Source organism: Platichthys flesus, chromosome 15, assembly GCF_949316205.1.
Source record: "Platichthys flesus chromosome 15, fPlaFle2.1, whole genome shotgun sequence".
Taxonomy (NCBI): Eukaryota; Metazoa; Chordata; class Actinopteri; order Pleuronectiformes; family Pleuronectidae; genus Platichthys; species Platichthys flesus.
In genome coordinates, this window is record NC_084959.1 from 16,981,429 (window position 1) to 16,999,303 (window position 17,875).

General features: G+C 41.1%; 1 protein-coding gene across 1 annotated transcript; it reads right to left on the reverse strand.

Annotated features, from left to right (window-relative positions):
• Positions 1-8,385: 8,385 nt before the first annotated feature.
• Positions 8,386-17,831, reverse strand: LOC133969637 (carotenoid-cleaving dioxygenase, mitochondrial-like). Its single transcript, XM_062406245.1, has 12 exons — positions 17,705-17,831; positions 15,419-15,623; positions 15,112-15,323; positions 14,378-14,493; positions 14,128-14,230; positions 13,489-13,617; positions 13,222-13,382; positions 12,967-13,134; positions 12,389-12,526; positions 11,009-11,191; positions 10,314-10,424; positions 8,386-9,614 (listed from the first exon to the last, which is right to left on the reverse strand). Exons 1-12 carry the CDS (start codon positions 17,721-17,723, stop codon positions 9,498-9,500), a joined length of 1,662 nt encoding a protein of 553 aa, XP_062262229.1. The 5' UTR covers positions 17,724-17,831; the 3' UTR covers positions 8,386-9,497.
• Between the last annotated feature and the right edge of the window lie 44 nt (positions 17,832-17,875).

Consider the following 17,875-nt stretch of genomic DNA (forward strand, 5'->3'; position numbering starts at 1 on the left):
ACAACTTCATAGTGATAATCAAAATAAAAAAAATCTGATTAACATCCCTTGCTGCGTGTTTTTATTCACCGAACATGTTAATTTCAGTTTGACCCAAACAAAGAGACAGAACATTTTAACACACGGGCAACTGAAGCCTTGAAAAGCAAAGTCAAAAACCTTGTTTGCTTTAATACTGATGAAACTTGGTGAGGGATCTGGTCAGTTTGTCACACTGTATGAACATGTACGTTATTAAATCTAATGTCAACATGAGATGAGGTTATAGCCATAAATAAGTTGTGTGTGTTAGTGTTAGTGTGTTTTAGTGTGTGTGTGTGTGTGTTGATTAAGAACGAAAGCTGCTTAAATTTCACATGAGCTTATCCTGTTGTGACTGCTCTCATTGAAGCTGTGTGTTTTTAGGATTAGATCACACTTCAGGTGTTTACTTCATTTTTATCTGACCGACGATCACTGTCAAAAAAACATTGTTTTTTAGAGTATATATTTATCTTTTGTCAATGACTTTTTGTCAGTGTCCTTAAATGGCACCAGTCATATTTTTTCTATATTATTTATAGTGTAATAAATCCTGTAAGTCCGTTTAATAGCATTCTTGACCCGTAGAGAAACTGGTTAGTTTGTCGCTGTACTTTATCCACTGAGCACGATGCCAGAATCAGAAAAAAATAAAAGATATCCAAACTAATCCTCCTTTAATCCTGTTCTAGCTAGTTCATGTTCATCTGTGGTCTCTTGACCTGAAATGTAAAATCAGGCAGTTGAAATAATCTCAATAAAGAACTCCAAGTACACTTGGAAGATTATTTAAGATTTTCCATTTATTACGTCATTCTTTTGAAATAAGAAAAACATTAGAAAACTACTCCAAATACACATTTTACTGAATAGGAGACACGAAAACCTTGACCATGGTCATCTTCTGTATAAAAGGGTAATGAATTATTATTTAAAAGCCTTAAAACTTGAAAGATATTGAAGGACAGATTGAGTGATTTACAGTACATTAAAAGCAACTGTCGAACTATTGAGGTGAATTAATGGAATCAATGGCTTGAATCTGTTTGTTTGCAGTTTAGCTGAATTAACTCATTAAAGTCACATCAATCGTTCAACATGGCGCTTTTAATTCAGCAGTGGAAACAGACAGACAGTTTATTTCCTCCTTTGGAAAAAAACATCTGTCCTTTGACCTTATCATCTACCATCTGCAACTGCCCACATGTCTGGAACTCGCCGGCAAGCGCACTTGAAGACAGCCACGCCGAGGGGCGTCCGTCTTTCTGTCACAGACCGGTTTTTCGCAGGTCTCTGTGGCCAGTGTAACCAAAGACCCTTTTGGCCAAAGTCCACGTGGCACAAAAAGGCCGCGGCATTCCTGATGTCTGTGGCTAATCTGTGGTGTCAGCTTGTGTTAACGCCGCACCGCCAAATTTGAGGGCACCCGGTGCCGGGGAATATTAAAAGCTCCCATCAGCAGCATTCCTCCCGAGAAGGGGGCGGGTCTGACGAGAGCAAGGGTCACCTAAGGTTGAACGGTGGTTGAGTGTTAGAGCCGCTCGTACTGTAACGGTCTGATCCGCTGGACAGGAGGTGGGGCCGGTGCGGGACGGAGGGAACACACTTCAAAGAGAGAGCGCTCTCTCCTTGTCTATCCTCATTGAAAGTGGGCTAAATGAGCTTTGTGGGGGCTTTTGTTCCCGCTGCTAGACAATTCTGAGACTGGACGGAAGATGCCGAAAAGGACAGGAGGTCATGTGGGTAGTTAATTACCTGCTGCTCAACCTGCCAGACGCTTTCTGCATGCCACCCCAATTGACCTCTAATGACCATGAGATATTGTTCTGCTAAATTTGAGAAGTCTAGCAAGTGTAAGGTCAGACTGTTCCTACAAGTGCCACATGTCAAATTTCACACAGACCTGAGATGGACTCTGTACTCGAGTGCAGGCATTTCTCTTCAGATATCCAACCCTGCAGCTTCTGACTCTACACAGAACAGACAGTCACCTTGCTCTGCAGCTCACAAATTGATTTGTGACTGATGAAGAACGTTTTCCTTTTGGGTGCCACTCAGCAATCTGTGACCTGCCTGTACCTGAGTTAACTAATAGCAACATGATAGGCGCAAAATTCAACATACTTCTGGTCGTCTGAAACTGCTGTGCAGACATGTAACATGTGCTCTGCTCTCCCGACTCCCAGAGGGGCAAGGACAGGAATGCATGCAGGGTCAGGGGTTGGACAGTCCTGTGCACGTGCACAATGTAGCCTGGCAACAGGTGCTATGCAGGGGCCACAGCCAAGTCCTTCAATCGCTCTGCAAACCGTCAAAGTTTTATCTTTCTCATCTAACAGAGCATTCGCACACTACCTCATTAAATCTGTAGTTTTACCTGTCTGTTTCAGAAGGATACTGCGTGTTCCCTCTAGGTTTTTATTATAGTGCTGGTTGAAAATGTTCGATGGTGGACAATCCGAGCTGCAAGTGGAACATCTGCAGAGAGAGAGAGAGAGGCTCATAGCTGAGAGGTTGGTAGTGTCTCGGGGAAATGATAGCTCTGTGCCAAGGTATTCCTTCTCCCTCCTGAGAGAGGCCCCGCCATTCAGCGCGGTGAGGTCAACAAGTACAGACCATTACCCACAATGCCCCTGAACGGGAGGGGAAAAAAAGGAAAAACTTAAATAGGGCTGTTCCTTTAAGATGGTAAGACAGGAGCTGCCTGAATGCACTCGGAGACAGAGCTACAGCCAAGATGGGGAGGAGGAGGAGGAGGAGGAGGAGGAGGAGGGAGGGTGAGGAAACAGAAAACAGAGATGTCGGAGAGGATCAACTTGTGTTTCCCCACGTCTCTGCTGAAAAGCTGTTAGGTTGCAATTATTCATATCCTTAGAAATTATGGGTGTCAGTTTGCTGATTGCAGCGCTCGGAGAAAAAGGAGTCTTGTTGCTAGGAGAGGAGAGAATCAGCCTTCTCTTATTGGCCACTAGAATGTGTAAGGTGGCCCAATGAGAGCCCTCCCTCTAACAGCGGTGCAATAGTAGAGCTGCCCCCACATGCAGACCTGATTAATATGTCAGACATGTTTTGTGGGTTAACGCGAATCGGGCTCGACGTATTGAAAAGGCTGCAGCAGGGAGTTAGTCGGGGGAGACTGTTTAAGTGTATGTAAGTCTATACAGTGTGCGTGCTGGGGGAGCAGACACACACACACAAACACACAGACACACACACACACACACACACTAACAGTACATTGAGGTCAAATGATGCTCTCGACTCTGAAAAATGCTCACACACACACAGGAGAACAAGCAGCTCTCTGCCTGTAGTAATGGACTAACTGAAAACAGACTAGTAAAGACTTGAAATAGGAAATAGGATTCCTCACATGTGCATGATTATCATGGGAATGCAGCACACAAAAGAAAAACGGAAGCTACACATTTGACTCTGGTTTGATGCAGTACATTCAAGACGTGCTACAGCCGAACATGTTGTCAGGAGTCACCTCCGACTGTCGGGAAAGGCGGTTGCCATCGAAGCCTGCCCGTCTCTGTCTGTGTCGGTTTCATCTCTAAAGCAGAGGTTGAGGTTTAAAGGAAACTCAGTCATCTGACACATGAGCTCGTTAACTGTCTCGCCTGCTGTTGGATGAGAAGATCGACATCAGTTTCATCACCTTCTCGCCGCACAGATAATCAAGTCCAGCGCTTGTTTTGCCGAGCGTACTTCAGAGACTGCAGGCGGAGGGAAAAGCGCTCACATGTCAGGTGTAGCTGTATCTGTAGTCTTTACAGGCTGCTCACCAGTACAGTCAAGACTCACCTTCACATATCTGTGTTTGATGGTCACTGTGTATCAGTGGGACTGGTAGGGAATCATATAAGATGGCAGCACTTAGAAATGTGATCAAAAAACAAACGCTTGAACAAACAACACCCTAAGTTACCACCAACCATCTTCAAATGTATTTTTTTTTGTTGCATTTTTTACTTTTGATTTTGGTCCATGTCCAATCCACTAACATGAAGGAGGCTTGGTTAAGACTGATACAGCAGCCAGCCACCAGGGGGAGATGCCCAACTTCACACACATTCTGTAATCCCAGACCAGCCTATCTAACTTAGACCATAGCTGCTAAACTGGGGCTTGACTCAGATAGTGTGACCACATGAACAATACAAGAGCCTGAAAGTGAAGCAGCTGAATGGAACCCAGCCATTGTCACCATTTTATTTACACCGATGTTTCTTCCTTTTTTCACTCTCCAGTATGTCTTTCAAGGGAAAAGCCTTTTAGAAATGATTCATTACTAGAGGTTGTGAAAGGTAATTGCAGACATCAGACAACGTGTTTTTCAAAACTGGATTTTTCTTATTTCGATTGAGAAAAGATATTTCTCTTAAAATTTGACATTTACCCCGACTGACAAATGATAGGGCACTGTGATGTTTTTACAAGAAAACTGCTGTTTTTTTTAAATTATGTAATGTAACAGTGTTTCCTCATCTGACTGAGAAGAACAATCTGAGGACTTGCTGCAGTCTCCAGGGTAAAATGGTGCAGGTTTAGGATCATTATATCCAGTTATGTTTAGAAAGAAAATCGTGGACTCCAGGTGGTTTCACTCTCTGGACTGTGTGGGCGCGTTCACACTGATTCATTCATTCCCCCCGTTTGTTTCTTTTCACCTGTAAATGAAGTTAATGAACCTTTGTGCCACTTGATACACGTCACAGCTGTTCTCTGTCAGATTTTCTTCTTTTTTCAAACGTCATCTTTTTTTTAATAATACATATAGTTCAATGAAATGGTTAAATAAATAATTTCTGAATCCTGGCAAAGATTCTATTCACTGTAAAATATATTCAAATCTTCTTTCTTGTCTTTGTTTTCTGGTTTAATATAGACTGTGCTTGTGGTAACCTGCTGCACTGGCTAACACCCATGTGTCTAATAGTTAAGGCTGACCTAATCAATATTTGAATTAGCACTTTAATTGCATCTATTGACTCGGTGTAATGTGTCAGATGTTGCTGGTCACTAACCCTGCAGGGGCCCTCAGCTCTGCGGAGCGTTCCAGAGTCTTCCGGCTGTTTGTTTTGATTTCATGTTCAGCTCCAAACTCTCTGAACTCTTTCCACTCAGCAACAAACGGGTTCCACACCAGAGTAAACAGAGAGCGAAGGTTTCTTGACTGACATTTGTCTGGTGCTTCTCGCCTGCGCTATGTAAAGGGAAGCCACTTTTTTGCTAACACTTTTCCTATATCAACTTTAAAATGCTGAAGGTAGGTCTTTGTTGTGCCCCCAGGTGGCCGAGTTTGTTATTTCAGGTTAAGATTTAAAGCTCCATGATTAACTTTAATCATACATGCAGGGCCCCGAGAAAAGTGTTTAAATCTGGTGTCATCCCTCCTGCAAAACGTCTGTAAATAGGCTTAGACCAACAACAAAAGTATTATTCAGTTTCACAATAACATGATACAGTATATGTTTTAACAGTGTACTGCTGCCTGTGACGGGGCAGATGTTCTCCCTGTTATCTGGCTTCAAACGTCTCCTGGGTTTACACAGAGGGCAGCAGAAGCTATTCATATCACCAACACCAAACAAACTAAAAATAAATGATGTGCTTCTTATTCCACAGCTCATCACAAACTATCATCCTGCCAGAAAAATCCCGAATCCTGACCCGGGACACGTCTGACTGCTTCAATAGATGTAACAAAAGCTTTCTTTACAGAGCCTGCATGCTCTCTGTAGCACAGAACAACAGAATCCAATCAACGGTCGGGCAAGCAAAAACACAAAGGATACAAAAAAAAAGGGGGTTATGTAATGTTTTCTGAAAATAAAACAGAAATCTATATATAAATCCAAAAATATCTGTCAGAACTTCAATGCTCTGTGAAGATCTGAAGTGGAACAATGTCAAACTAGAGCTGCATATCTTTGCTAATACCACATACATACACATTTACATTCACTGCATCCAGATTTTTGTTTAGATCTGCACTAAATGTCACACAATCATTAATGAAATCGTTTGAAAATGCCCTCCTTTAATTAACATCCTTCCACCAACTTTCATGGAAATATGTTGAGTAGTTTTTTGCGTAACCATGTTTACAAACCAACAAACAAACCAACAAACAAATGAATGGGTGAAAAAAAAAAACCCTAGATGGAGGTGATCACCTCAGCTTCCCTGTAAAGTAAACGCAGTGACGAGTACTCAAAAGTACACAGTGACACATTCTTCTGGAAATTTTCCTAATGATTTTTAAGAATTGTTCTAATATAATGTACCATCTGCAGCTCCACCCCATAATATCCATCATCAATGCAAGTTGTGTACTGTAAGAGCATCCTTGAAACGTTACAACTGTCTGGGGAGAAGGACGTTTCGATTTAGAGGTTTCATTTTAAGAGTTCGGTTCCTGTTGCTTTAACCGTCTGTCAGGAACACACAGAGAGTTTCTTTTTATTTCTTCTTTTCCCTTTTGTTCACTCCTCTATGGAAGTGTGCATCTGTTCTGCGGCCACACACGCAGCCCAATAAGGGAAATGGCAAGCTGCAGTTAGTCTTCTGCTTTAATCCACTGTCTCGATTTTTATCTATTCCAAGTCTTTTTATGTTTTGTTTTCTCTCTGAAAACCAAGGTGTTCCTTTACTTGTTCTTTTTTCTTCTTGTCCTTTCAGTTTTTTTCCCAGTGGAGGCACTTTGTCTCAAGTGTCCTATAAAGGCGGTTGTTAGGGTCACAGACTTGGAAATCACCCGTCTAGGGTTCAATGCCAGGCCTCTGCAGTGTTTGCTGTAAGTTTTTGACGAGGCAGGGTGGGCTGGCGGTTACAGACTGTCCCATTGTCAGAGGGTCACAAGTTTGATCCCTCTCATAGCCGCTGTGCCCATGTTTAGACCGCCTTCCTCAGAAACGTTACTCCTGCCTCTCTCCTTTGTTGAGCCCGAAAGTGGATCCGTTAAGATTCACAGAATCTTTCAGCTGAAAGCAGCGGCTGTTCATGAGGGTCACAATAAAACGACTGAGTGCAACACAGTCATGTTGTATCGTTGTCTCTCAAAACCAAGATCATACTGTCCCCGGGTTTCACACAAACAACACTACGTGCAACACCTTTCTTGCTGTCTCTTTATTTTTTCTCCTGGTCAGGTAGTGAGTTCAGGCTCTGAATGCAGAATCGCTCCATGACTGGAGGGACTGAGAGTAAATGGTATCATGTGCTGCCTTCTAGTGGACAATGTTTGGAGTTCTTACTAAAAAACCTGCATTCACAGTCATTTAGCCTTTTGTGTGCAGTGCTGGTCTGTGTGGACTAAAATATTTTTTTTTAATCCCAGAATTTGATGATATTGAATGTAAACAAATGCATTGAGTAAGAAAGTACCTGTGCACTTTTAAATGTGTGCATCACATTTCACATAGTGGTTACAGAGGGTGGTGCAGTCTGCCAAGCACATCACCAGGACGGCGCTACCATCCATAGAGGACCTCTACACCCAGCGGTGCAGGAAGAAGAGCAGCCGGTTTATTAAAGACCCCTTTCACCCCAGCCATAAACATTTTTGCCTGCTGCCATCTGGCCGATGGTACCGCAACATCCAGGCCCGCACCACCAGGCTCAGAGACAGTTTCATCCCCCAGGCCATAAGACTTTTAAACTCCTCTCCGTGACATATCTGCATATTTGCACTTTGGTTGTTTTATTTTCTCCTCAGTTGTTTATATATATTTAGATATATATACATTATTTTCTTATTTTAAATTTTGATATTCCATTTTATTCTATTTGACACTATTTCTATCTTATTTTATTGTATAGGTTGTAATTACTTGAGCATTGTTAGAAGAGAGCCTGCTGAGACTCAAGCTTTTCACTGCCAGCGACTGCTTAATGTTATTGCTGTAAAAAATAAAAAATATTGAATCTTGAATTACTGGGTTTTACAAGTCAATACTCACACTGATTTACCGTTTTATCTGCTGCAGAGCTCATGTCAAGACTTACTTTGTAAAAATCCGGGATTTGAAACTGTGACACTGTTCATAATGAACGTCCGCTGTGTTTGTAAAAATGTTGTGAAAGTTTGTGAGAAAAACGTTCATGAAAGAAAAGGAAAATGTATCATATTCATTATACACAGAATTTAAGTAAAGAAAATAAAAAAGCCACAAAACAAACTGACAAGAATTATGTGAAACTGAAAAATGACAAAAAAATTGAACTGCTGAAGGCCAATGAAAACAATAATAATACAAAATACGTGGAAGATTTTAAAATCCTATGATGAAAAGAAAAAGTGGGAAGGACAGATGCTCTGAGAATTTCCTGGTAAAAAATAAACAACAACGAAGCCTTGGTTGCAGATACATTTAATGATTTGTTTGTTAGTGAAGTCTGTGTTTGCCTGAAATTATGTGGGACATAGTTTGAAAGGTCAAGAGTAATAAACCCACAGTCTGGAGTCAAATTAAAATCTTTGGTTAAGTGACTCATATCTGTAACCAGCCTGTAAAAAGAAAAATTAACAGTTTATCATGATACATAATAGTATATAAAGCTGAATACAAACTGCAGACCATTTTCCCTCATTCACAGTTACTGGATACTAATGAATGTTCCATATAAAACTTGATCACCTCATTACAAATCATAATACATTTCATATGAGCAGCAACATAGGTTTTGAGCTGGTAAGACCACTTTGTATAAAAGGAAGAAATAAAAAAATAGAAAAAGCAGTAGAAAATAAAGAATATGTAGTAGTGGTCATTCTGGGTTTAAAAAAAAAACAACATTTGACATACTAAAGTAAGATTTACAATTTAAAAAAATACAAAGATCTGGATTTGGAGGGAGAGGACTTACCCTGAACATCACCTGTAGAGTTCACCAGGGTTTATTGTTTGGACTACTGATATTTATTTTAGTATGTTTGGTAAATGTTGTATTTGTTGCAATTGTTCACATGTTCAAAATAAATTGGTTAAATCAAACAAATTACAGACTTTAGTTTGAAAAATAACAGGGGGAAAATGTGTTGAGGGAAAACTCCCAATCTACAAAAGTAACACAATCAATAATATGTGTATTTTCATTTTCTATGTAAAAGTTGATTACATTCTAAAACACCTTAATTATAAAATCCTGTTGAACCAACTGTTTTTACATGTGATCATATTTGTGAACAAACACCTTGGCAGAGATTCTTTGTTTTAATGCACAACTGTGTAACCCCACCGGAAAAATCGCAAAGGTAAATATTAGATATAAAGTAAATCAGCCTTTAAAAAAATATAGTTTGAGACTAAAAAAGAGTACAAATAAATGTCCATTAGACACTTGTGTGATATAATAGTGGGACCATCCTTTAGGCTCAATATAGATTGATGCCTACATTATAGTAGTAACTTGTGTATGATACTTCATTCAGTATTCTTTGTATCATTCGAGTAACATAGCTCGATCTATGCAGATGCATTAAAGGTTCCATGGAAGCCATACGGGATGTTCACAGGCACATTGGCTCTTCCCAACTCCTCAAATGTCTTGGCATCCAAAACCAGGAGGAACGTCCCTTTATCCTGTAGAGAAAAGTTTGGTTGGGATCACAATCAGAAACAACACTGAGCATCTAATCCGAATCTAATGTCAGTCAGAGTGTCACTACAGCAGAATGTTCCTCTGTGCACACAAACAGCTCAAACTAACAACTTCTAAACCAGGTACCCTCTTTCAGAGATATTTGATGTGTTTCCAAGATATATGATGTACTTCAGAGATATTCAATGTGTTTCAGTTATCAAGTGTTTTTTACAGGTGCTAAGGGAAATAAACGAAGCATGAACATTTACATAAATACATAACTAATAACATCCATTGAGTACATTTTGTTGGTATACTACGGCACTTTAAATCAGCATTGTTTCCTCTGAAAGGCTTCCATCGGTTTTCCTGCTAGTCACTATACAGTTCAATTTTAGCTTTGAATTTTGACAGCGACAGCCAAGGGAAGGCAGCTTATTTACAAGTTAATTGAGTAAATCTGCAAAAATCCTGTTAGGAATAATTTGCGAACATTGTAGGTTCGTTTTTACATGAGGCAAAAAAATGCTTTTGTTCCTGCTCTGGAATCAAACAAATATTCCATGAATAGAAATATTTGTAAATAATCATTTGGTAATTACGTAGGTAATTTTCTCTCTCTCAAACCATTGAAAAAATATTTTTAAAATGTCCGTGTCACATGGGCTCTCTCTCATGAGCTTGTTTTAAAGTCTTACTTGTGAGGGGGTGAGAACCACGGAGAGGACGACTCCATCATCCTCCTCCACGGCTTCAGGTGACGGCACAAACACAGGCTCTGAGGGGTACAGACCCTTCTGGTACCAGACCTGTGATATGTCAAATTCAAAAGTGTTTCAGCATTCTACATTTTACCATAGGGAAACGGAAAAGCTGTACTAAGGCATAAAGAGGATGTTGATCGAAGCGATCCCTAAAAAAAAAAAAGTTTTAGGATAATTATGTCTGCGCTATAAGTAAAAAGTATTAGAACATCTGAATTTTACTGAAATAAACATATGTCTCCGATTAAAGAATAAAACAAGTGAATAGTCAAGATAAAGAGGAATTTGTCAAATTGTAAATCCCACATGTAATCAACATTTTTGCAGCCAAAGAAATGGGTTTGTTTTGATTTGTTTTCACCTTATTCCAGTTAATCCAAAACCAGCTCTGTAAACTGGAAGGAGGTTTGTACAGCACTTTGCATTAACCTCCATTCATTGTTGACAGCCTAACCAAAACCATATCTATAACCTGAACCATTAACAATTCATGCCTAACCCTAACCTAACCACAATTCACATAATACCACTAAACTTAGCCATGACATAAGAAATTATATTTTGTTTCCCTACACTCACACACACACACACACACACACACAAACACACAAACACACACACACACACACCTTAAAAGTTTTGTCGTTCAGGTCCATCTTGAGCAGAGAGTCTCCCACCAGATGTCTGAAGCCACAGCCGTAAAAATATTGGTATGGTCGTGTGTTACATCTGCCATAGTTGATCTGAGGGAACTCCAGGCCTCCGTAGTCATCGAGGTCATCCCCATGGAGATCCTCATGCTGGCAGAAGACCTGTCGACAAAGTGTCTAATGTTATGATGTTTCCTGACGTCCGTTCACTGAACATTTGCTTCAGTTTGGGATGCTCCTTTGAAATGGAAGAATTTTCTCATTGAGGCTGGGAGCAAATTTAAAAACGTATTTTCTAGGATCTTTAAATGGTTGATCACTGTCTTGAGTGGGGGATCTTTTAAGAGTAGAGTGATGTATTGTTATATACCTCCGCCAACCAGTGCAGTTTCTGTGTACACATTTCTACATCCTTTTTTCACTGTAAGCTTTACCTTTGAGAACTGAAACACAATGACATGAGGCTATTTCCTAAATATGCCTGATTTTTTTCATTAAGATCCAGAATTTACTCGAATCCAAACTTGGCAACAGTCAAGAGAGCAGTTTGGTCATTTGAGAAAGATAGCCACAACAGCCTAGATCAGGTGGGAGAAAAGACGACACTCTACAAGCTCTTTTCTTTTCTTTAAAAAAATTTGTTGAGGCCTGAGCCACATGTCCCAAAGTATGGAATCAGAGAGGGTGGAGAGGCATTCTGAAAATATTTAACAAAACACAAAACTAGACTTGTGCAACTACAAGCTGCATATACGAAGCAATGTGCTTATGAAAGCTAATTTTTTTGAAAAATGTTTTCATTCATTTAAAAGCATACGTTCTCGTAAGATTTCCGTCTCGGATTTGTTTAAGATGTAAATGCACCACTAATGCTACACAAATTATTTACACAATCTCAAACTGGAGTTTGTCCTTATGTGTTGAATCCATGTGGTATGTGGGGTGATCTGTTTGTATTTGTGGAAAGTAACCCAGTTAAATTCCCAAAGTACTCAGATCTATAAAAGCACTTTGAGTTACATTAAGAGACTTGTATTTTACTTTATCTCAAGGGAATTACTGCACTTTTTACTTCACTACACTGTGATGAAAAGGGAAATACAACCAAGTGTACATGAAGAACTTAATTCATAATGACCAACTAAAAAACAGGAACACACTTACAGGATTTGTAATTCTACTTCAGTAATATAATATTCAATAATACACCAGCAACAGGGCATTGTTTTACCTTATGGTATTGTTGCTTCTATTAAACAGGAAAGGGTTGTTCAACCACTATTTGATTAATATAGATTGATTTGTTCGATTGAAATGATAATGCAGAGTTTATAATGTACGATTCATTTTCCAGCTCACCTTATCTGTGCTGACTTTGACACACGTTGCACCACTGGAGGGCCGTGTGTTCAGGTTCTGGCCTGTTGGTGTTTCACTCGTCACATTCAGGGGCAAAACAAAACGCCGGGGGTAATTCTTGGACAACGTGTTGTACACCTGGGAGGGACACACCACAGGAACAAAACAAACATGAAGTCAAGTGGTGTCTTTGGTGCAAAGAGACTGAAAAAAATGTAGGATAAGTAGTATCAGTGAGACGACTAAATGGAATATTCAATATAAACACTTATCCTTCTAAATGTATTTCACAATTATTTAGCAGAAAATAAAAGGATGGTACACACCTCAAGATGAGAAAAAAATCTGCTCTGATCATTTCTGGCCGTGTTAGAGGATGTGAGGATGGATTTAGTTGAGATTATTTGTTTATCTCTCAGGCACAGTGCACATAGACAACCATGACTGGATGTATGGTAGACTTAACAAAAAGGGCTAGTTGTCATGTGTAGTCCCTGGTCAAGTTTTGTCTGGATTAGTTAAATTTAATAACGACCCAGAGTGTGAATTTATGTGGTCACGAGTAATTCAATTCTGACCTCATCGAGTGCATCTCCTGACTTGCGTAAGTTCTGGATGAGGTAGTTGTTGATGGCTTGCCCGTCGTCTGAGCAGCACATGTCAAGCATCAAGTGTCCGTCCTCCTCGAAGGCGTTGATCTGATGGAAGGTGGCGAGGGCTTTGGCGTGGTACTTCACTGAGCTGACCTGCGGCACAGAACACATGGTCAGACCACCCAGGACCTACAGCAAGCTTCCTCCCTTCCTCACCTCTAACCATCCCGGTTATCTCACCTTGCCTGTGTGCTTGTCAACAAGATGGAAGACAGTTTCCAGATTGGGATCCCAGTAGATGCCTTCGCTCAGAGCCTTCCCCCTCATCTTACATGTCACGATCTTCAGCAGGTCCATCTTGATTGGCTGCTCGATGAACACCACCCAGTTCTCTGACATGGCTGGAAGGGTTAGCGAGAGGATCATTATACTTTTTGTGGCTAAGGGCAACAGGTGAAAGATACAGACTTCACAAATACTGAGTGATATCAAGGAGCCCTGACTTACCAAAGCTGTGGTAGTAGGAGGGATGGGACTTGTCTGAAGGCATGATAGAGCAGAGCACTTTGGCACCTTGCAACGTGTCTTTGGCACCGGTCTTCTCAGGCGGCACTTTGATGATGTTGTAACGGGCTCCTGAAAATATTATCTTTAGGCATCTTTAACACACAATATTACCTCTGCAAAAGGAGGTTATGTTATCATCTTTGTTTGTTTGTTGCCTGTCTGTTAGAATGACTACACAAAAAACACCGGAAGGACTATTACAAAACTGGGTGGAAGTGGCGAGGGAGCACAAAATGGATGTTTTGCTTTCTCGTGCAGCAAATTCTGAGTTATTTTGTGTGAGAGAGAACTGCGATACATTACACCTGCAGCTGAAAGTATGAGGTCTATCTATCTGCAAGGACAATAAAAACCTTATGGCTGAAAGCACTGCAAATAGCACTATACATCTCCTATGTTATTATAAGAAGTGGTTCATTACAAAACTGCCTAGCCAAATTAATGGGAAACACTGCCTTGACATAGCAAGATGGGACATAAACCCTGGGGAAGGTATGCACTTTTATTATTTGATGATCAGTGAGTGAGAAACAAATAATTAAGGTGTGACATTTTAATCTGGTGGACAATGGGACTAACCTTTGCTTCCGTACGAGTTGCCCATATTGTAGGTGGTACCGTCACGGTCATAGTGGGGGTGGGCAGTGGCTCCATTAACAGCAATAAACTTGCTCCAGTCAACCTATGAAATGAAAGCAGTGAGGATGAAGAATCAATGTGTGTGTTAATCACTGGACTCTATTATGCATGTAAATGTATTTATGCTGTATGTAATTCATAAAACTTAGATTCACATTAATATCTTACTGCATGATGCTCATGTTGGTACCTTTTCCAGCGTTTCTAGATTCTCTGGGTTCACTTTGTGCATGAAGTTGGTCTCTGTGCTGACATAGTAGTCACCTTTGTACTTCACAAAGCTCACACTCGCATTATCCGTGGGCTCTGCAACAAAGAAAAACATGTTACTGGATTGCTATAGCATTTTTCCTTTCAAAATAAATAGCTTTCCAAAGCACACTGCTTTGTATTTGCAGCTTGTAGTTGCATAAGTCTAGTTGCGTGTCGTGAAAATATTTTGAGAATGCCTCTCCCGCGTCTCTGATTCCCCACAGTGGGACATGTAATTATGTAACCTTCTTGGAGGCCTCAATCATTTTTTTTAAAGAAAAGAGCTTGAAGAGTGTCGTCTTTCTCCCACCTTATCTCGAAAATGTATCCCGGCTGTTGTGGCTATCTTTCTCAAATGACCAAAATGCTCTCACGACTGTTGCCAAATTTGGATTCGAGTAAATGATGGATCTTGATGAAACAAAGGAAACTGATACCTATGAGGTTATGCAACATGGTGCAGCTAGTTTGAATTTAAGGGGACTACTGAACGACATCCTATAGCTGTTATTTCATTTATACCTCGGAGCAAGACATAAATAGAACGAGGCAGCTTCCATGTACACGGAGTCACCTAACCAACCACATCCAATTCCCACCACCCCTCCTCTTTGAAAGACATCCCCCCTGAACACTAGTTTTTTCCAGTCCCATCTTATTCCATCTACTCACCAATCATCTCAAAGCGAGACAGGAAGCGTTGAAAGAAGTTTTTACAGGGGTCGGGCATGGCGAGTGTTCCGAATTCTGACATCACGATGCGGTCCCTCTCACTGTTCTTCTTGTAGGCATCGCTGTCCAGGAACCGACTCATGTACGTCACCTGGCCTTTGTCGATCTTGAACTGGTGTAGCATTGCCATCCCGTCGAACCAGTGGTTGTAGCTGCGGTGGATTGCACAAGTCCAGGTTCAATCCCATCACATGTATTTAGTTTCAATTGTGTTGCGCAGCAGTACATCGAGGTGTTTCCAACTCACTGTGTGTTGCCAAACTCAAACTTCCCCGGCCCGTTGCGGAGGAATTTGCCATTGATCCAGGGGGGAATGTTGCCTTTTACTGTGGTAGAGATCGGCTCAGGGGTCTCCTGCGCAGACTGGACCAAAGGGGAAATTGTCTCCAGTCCCTTCAGTAGTGTGTTGATGGATTCCTTGTCCTTGCCATTCTCAACTGGCTTGTCGTTAACTGTAGGAAATAAACACATACACGGTAAATTGCGGGGATATGGCCGTCTTTGATTATGGTGCATTCAATTCAAACTGGGAGATTTTATTGGCAGAGTTAGGGTGAACTTTGGAAAACCCTACAGTTATGCTTCTTTGCCTGATAAGATCCACTGTCAACAACAACCTATAAAGAAAGCTCACAATTCCACTGCTCTCAGTGCATTGCTTTGAGCCAAAAGATTCATCCTTATCTATTACATATTTTTCTTTACATTTATTTAGGTATTCAAATGCTGTTGTAAAATGCGAATCTTCTCTGAACCGGACAAAACATTTGAAACCCTACCTAACTCTTAATTTATATGGTAATTAAATGGTGCCACTTTATTTTATAGAGGAAAATGTCATGCGGCTTGTTTCAACACTATATTTGGGCAACAGTTTAGATCCTCAGTGGGAATAAACGCACACGGCCGTCCTTCCTCTCTGGCGTCACTGCAGAGTTTTATTGACTGGGCCTCCTCGCAGGACAGATTCCAGTGTTTATGAAGACATCTGACTTGAATTATTGTCAACAGACAGCTCCACTGTAACCAAGCAACGGAAGCCCTTATTTGATTGGCCCCAGATTCAATTATATAACCAGGGAGGGACTTTTACATAATCTTTGCGTGTAAACATAAAAAGTAACATATGTAGAGTAATGATGTGGATAATTTAATGAAACCTTTTATTGAAAAACTACATGTGAATGATTCATATGGACACCTGAAGCCTGAATGGACCTGGGTCCTTCCTTACAACTAAGCGGTGCCAACTGGGCCACGAAAGCTTTTTATTGCTTGTTTGACACTTTCCAATTTCCAATCCAGCACAATGTTGCTCAAACAGCAGGGCAAGTGTGTCCACATAGGCTCCCAATGATGTGTTGGTCTTAAAATGCGGCTTGCTCAGGTTAAGTGAGGCGGTTTGAAAGCAACTGCACTTTTTAACCCTGGTAAAAACTCGGTCCGACGTCAGTGGCACAGTGTTCATTGCTATAAGGTCACATCTTGAAGATTATATTGTTTACTGACAGGGGTGAGTGCACACAGATTGTTTACACATGCACAGATGGTCTGCTCACGGGTAAACTGACGCCAGGTCTTCTGCAGAGAGGTATCCTCTCTTATTTCCTGGTACATCTACCATTACACCCGCAAGCAGCCTATAATGCACCCGACTTACATTAAGAATGGGAGATGACAGAAGGCAAATTCTATTTAATAAAGAGCAAAGTCAACGCTGGACTTTGCTGAGATTTAATTCAGCACCTGCAGATGGACTCACAACACATCAAGCAAATATTCTGAGTAAAGTGAAGAGGGGGGACATCAGGGATCTGTACCCGTCTGATAGGTCACACATTATCCAACACTGAGAAATGCATTGGGAATTTTTCAAGCAAGAAATCATTATTTGGAGGTGTCAACATTTCCCATAATCCAATCTTTCCCTGTTCTTGTACATGCGGTGTAACCACGGCACATTCTCTTGCATTCTAAGCAAGCGGATGGATGTATTGATATGGACACACCCCACAAATGCATTAAGGACACGTGCAGTAACACGTGCTGAGCTCTATACTAGAAATTACGTTGACCGTGAACCTATACCAGCGCTGCTCGGATCATCATGTGACTGCAGCCTGCGATGAATCGACCTGCGTTAACAACGATATTATAACGTTGTTTTCTGCCTTCAGCAGATTTGTGAGCTGCGATCACACCAGGCAAACTGATGTAAAGCGCGCAGAGGCTGAAAGAACAGTTTGTTCTTCCATCACAGTCACATACATCAAGCCGCACTGCAAACCCACCTTTTCATAATAAAAGCCAGCAACGAGAAAAACGAAGTGTGTTGAGCTATAAGTGCGCCAGGTTCTATCGGATTTAACTTTGCTGCAGTCTCACTCTCATCGGTGTGTGTGTGTGTGTGTGTGTGTGTGTGTGTGTGTGTGTTTGTGTGTGTGTTTTTTCGTGTGCGTGTGTGTCATCAGCAGGTGGATAATAAAACGGTGCTGATGGGCAGTTCGAGTCAGTGTCAGAATAAATCTCTCACCTGGGCTCACAGGAGACATGGCCGCGGTGGACTTGGAAGGATAAAGCCACTGGTCGCTGCATCTGCTGGACCATTGACTGCTGCGCCACTGGAGGTGCTCATGCTGCTGCGCTATTACACAACCAGGTTATATAACACAGAGGGAGAGAGGGAGGAGAGGGAGAGAGAGGG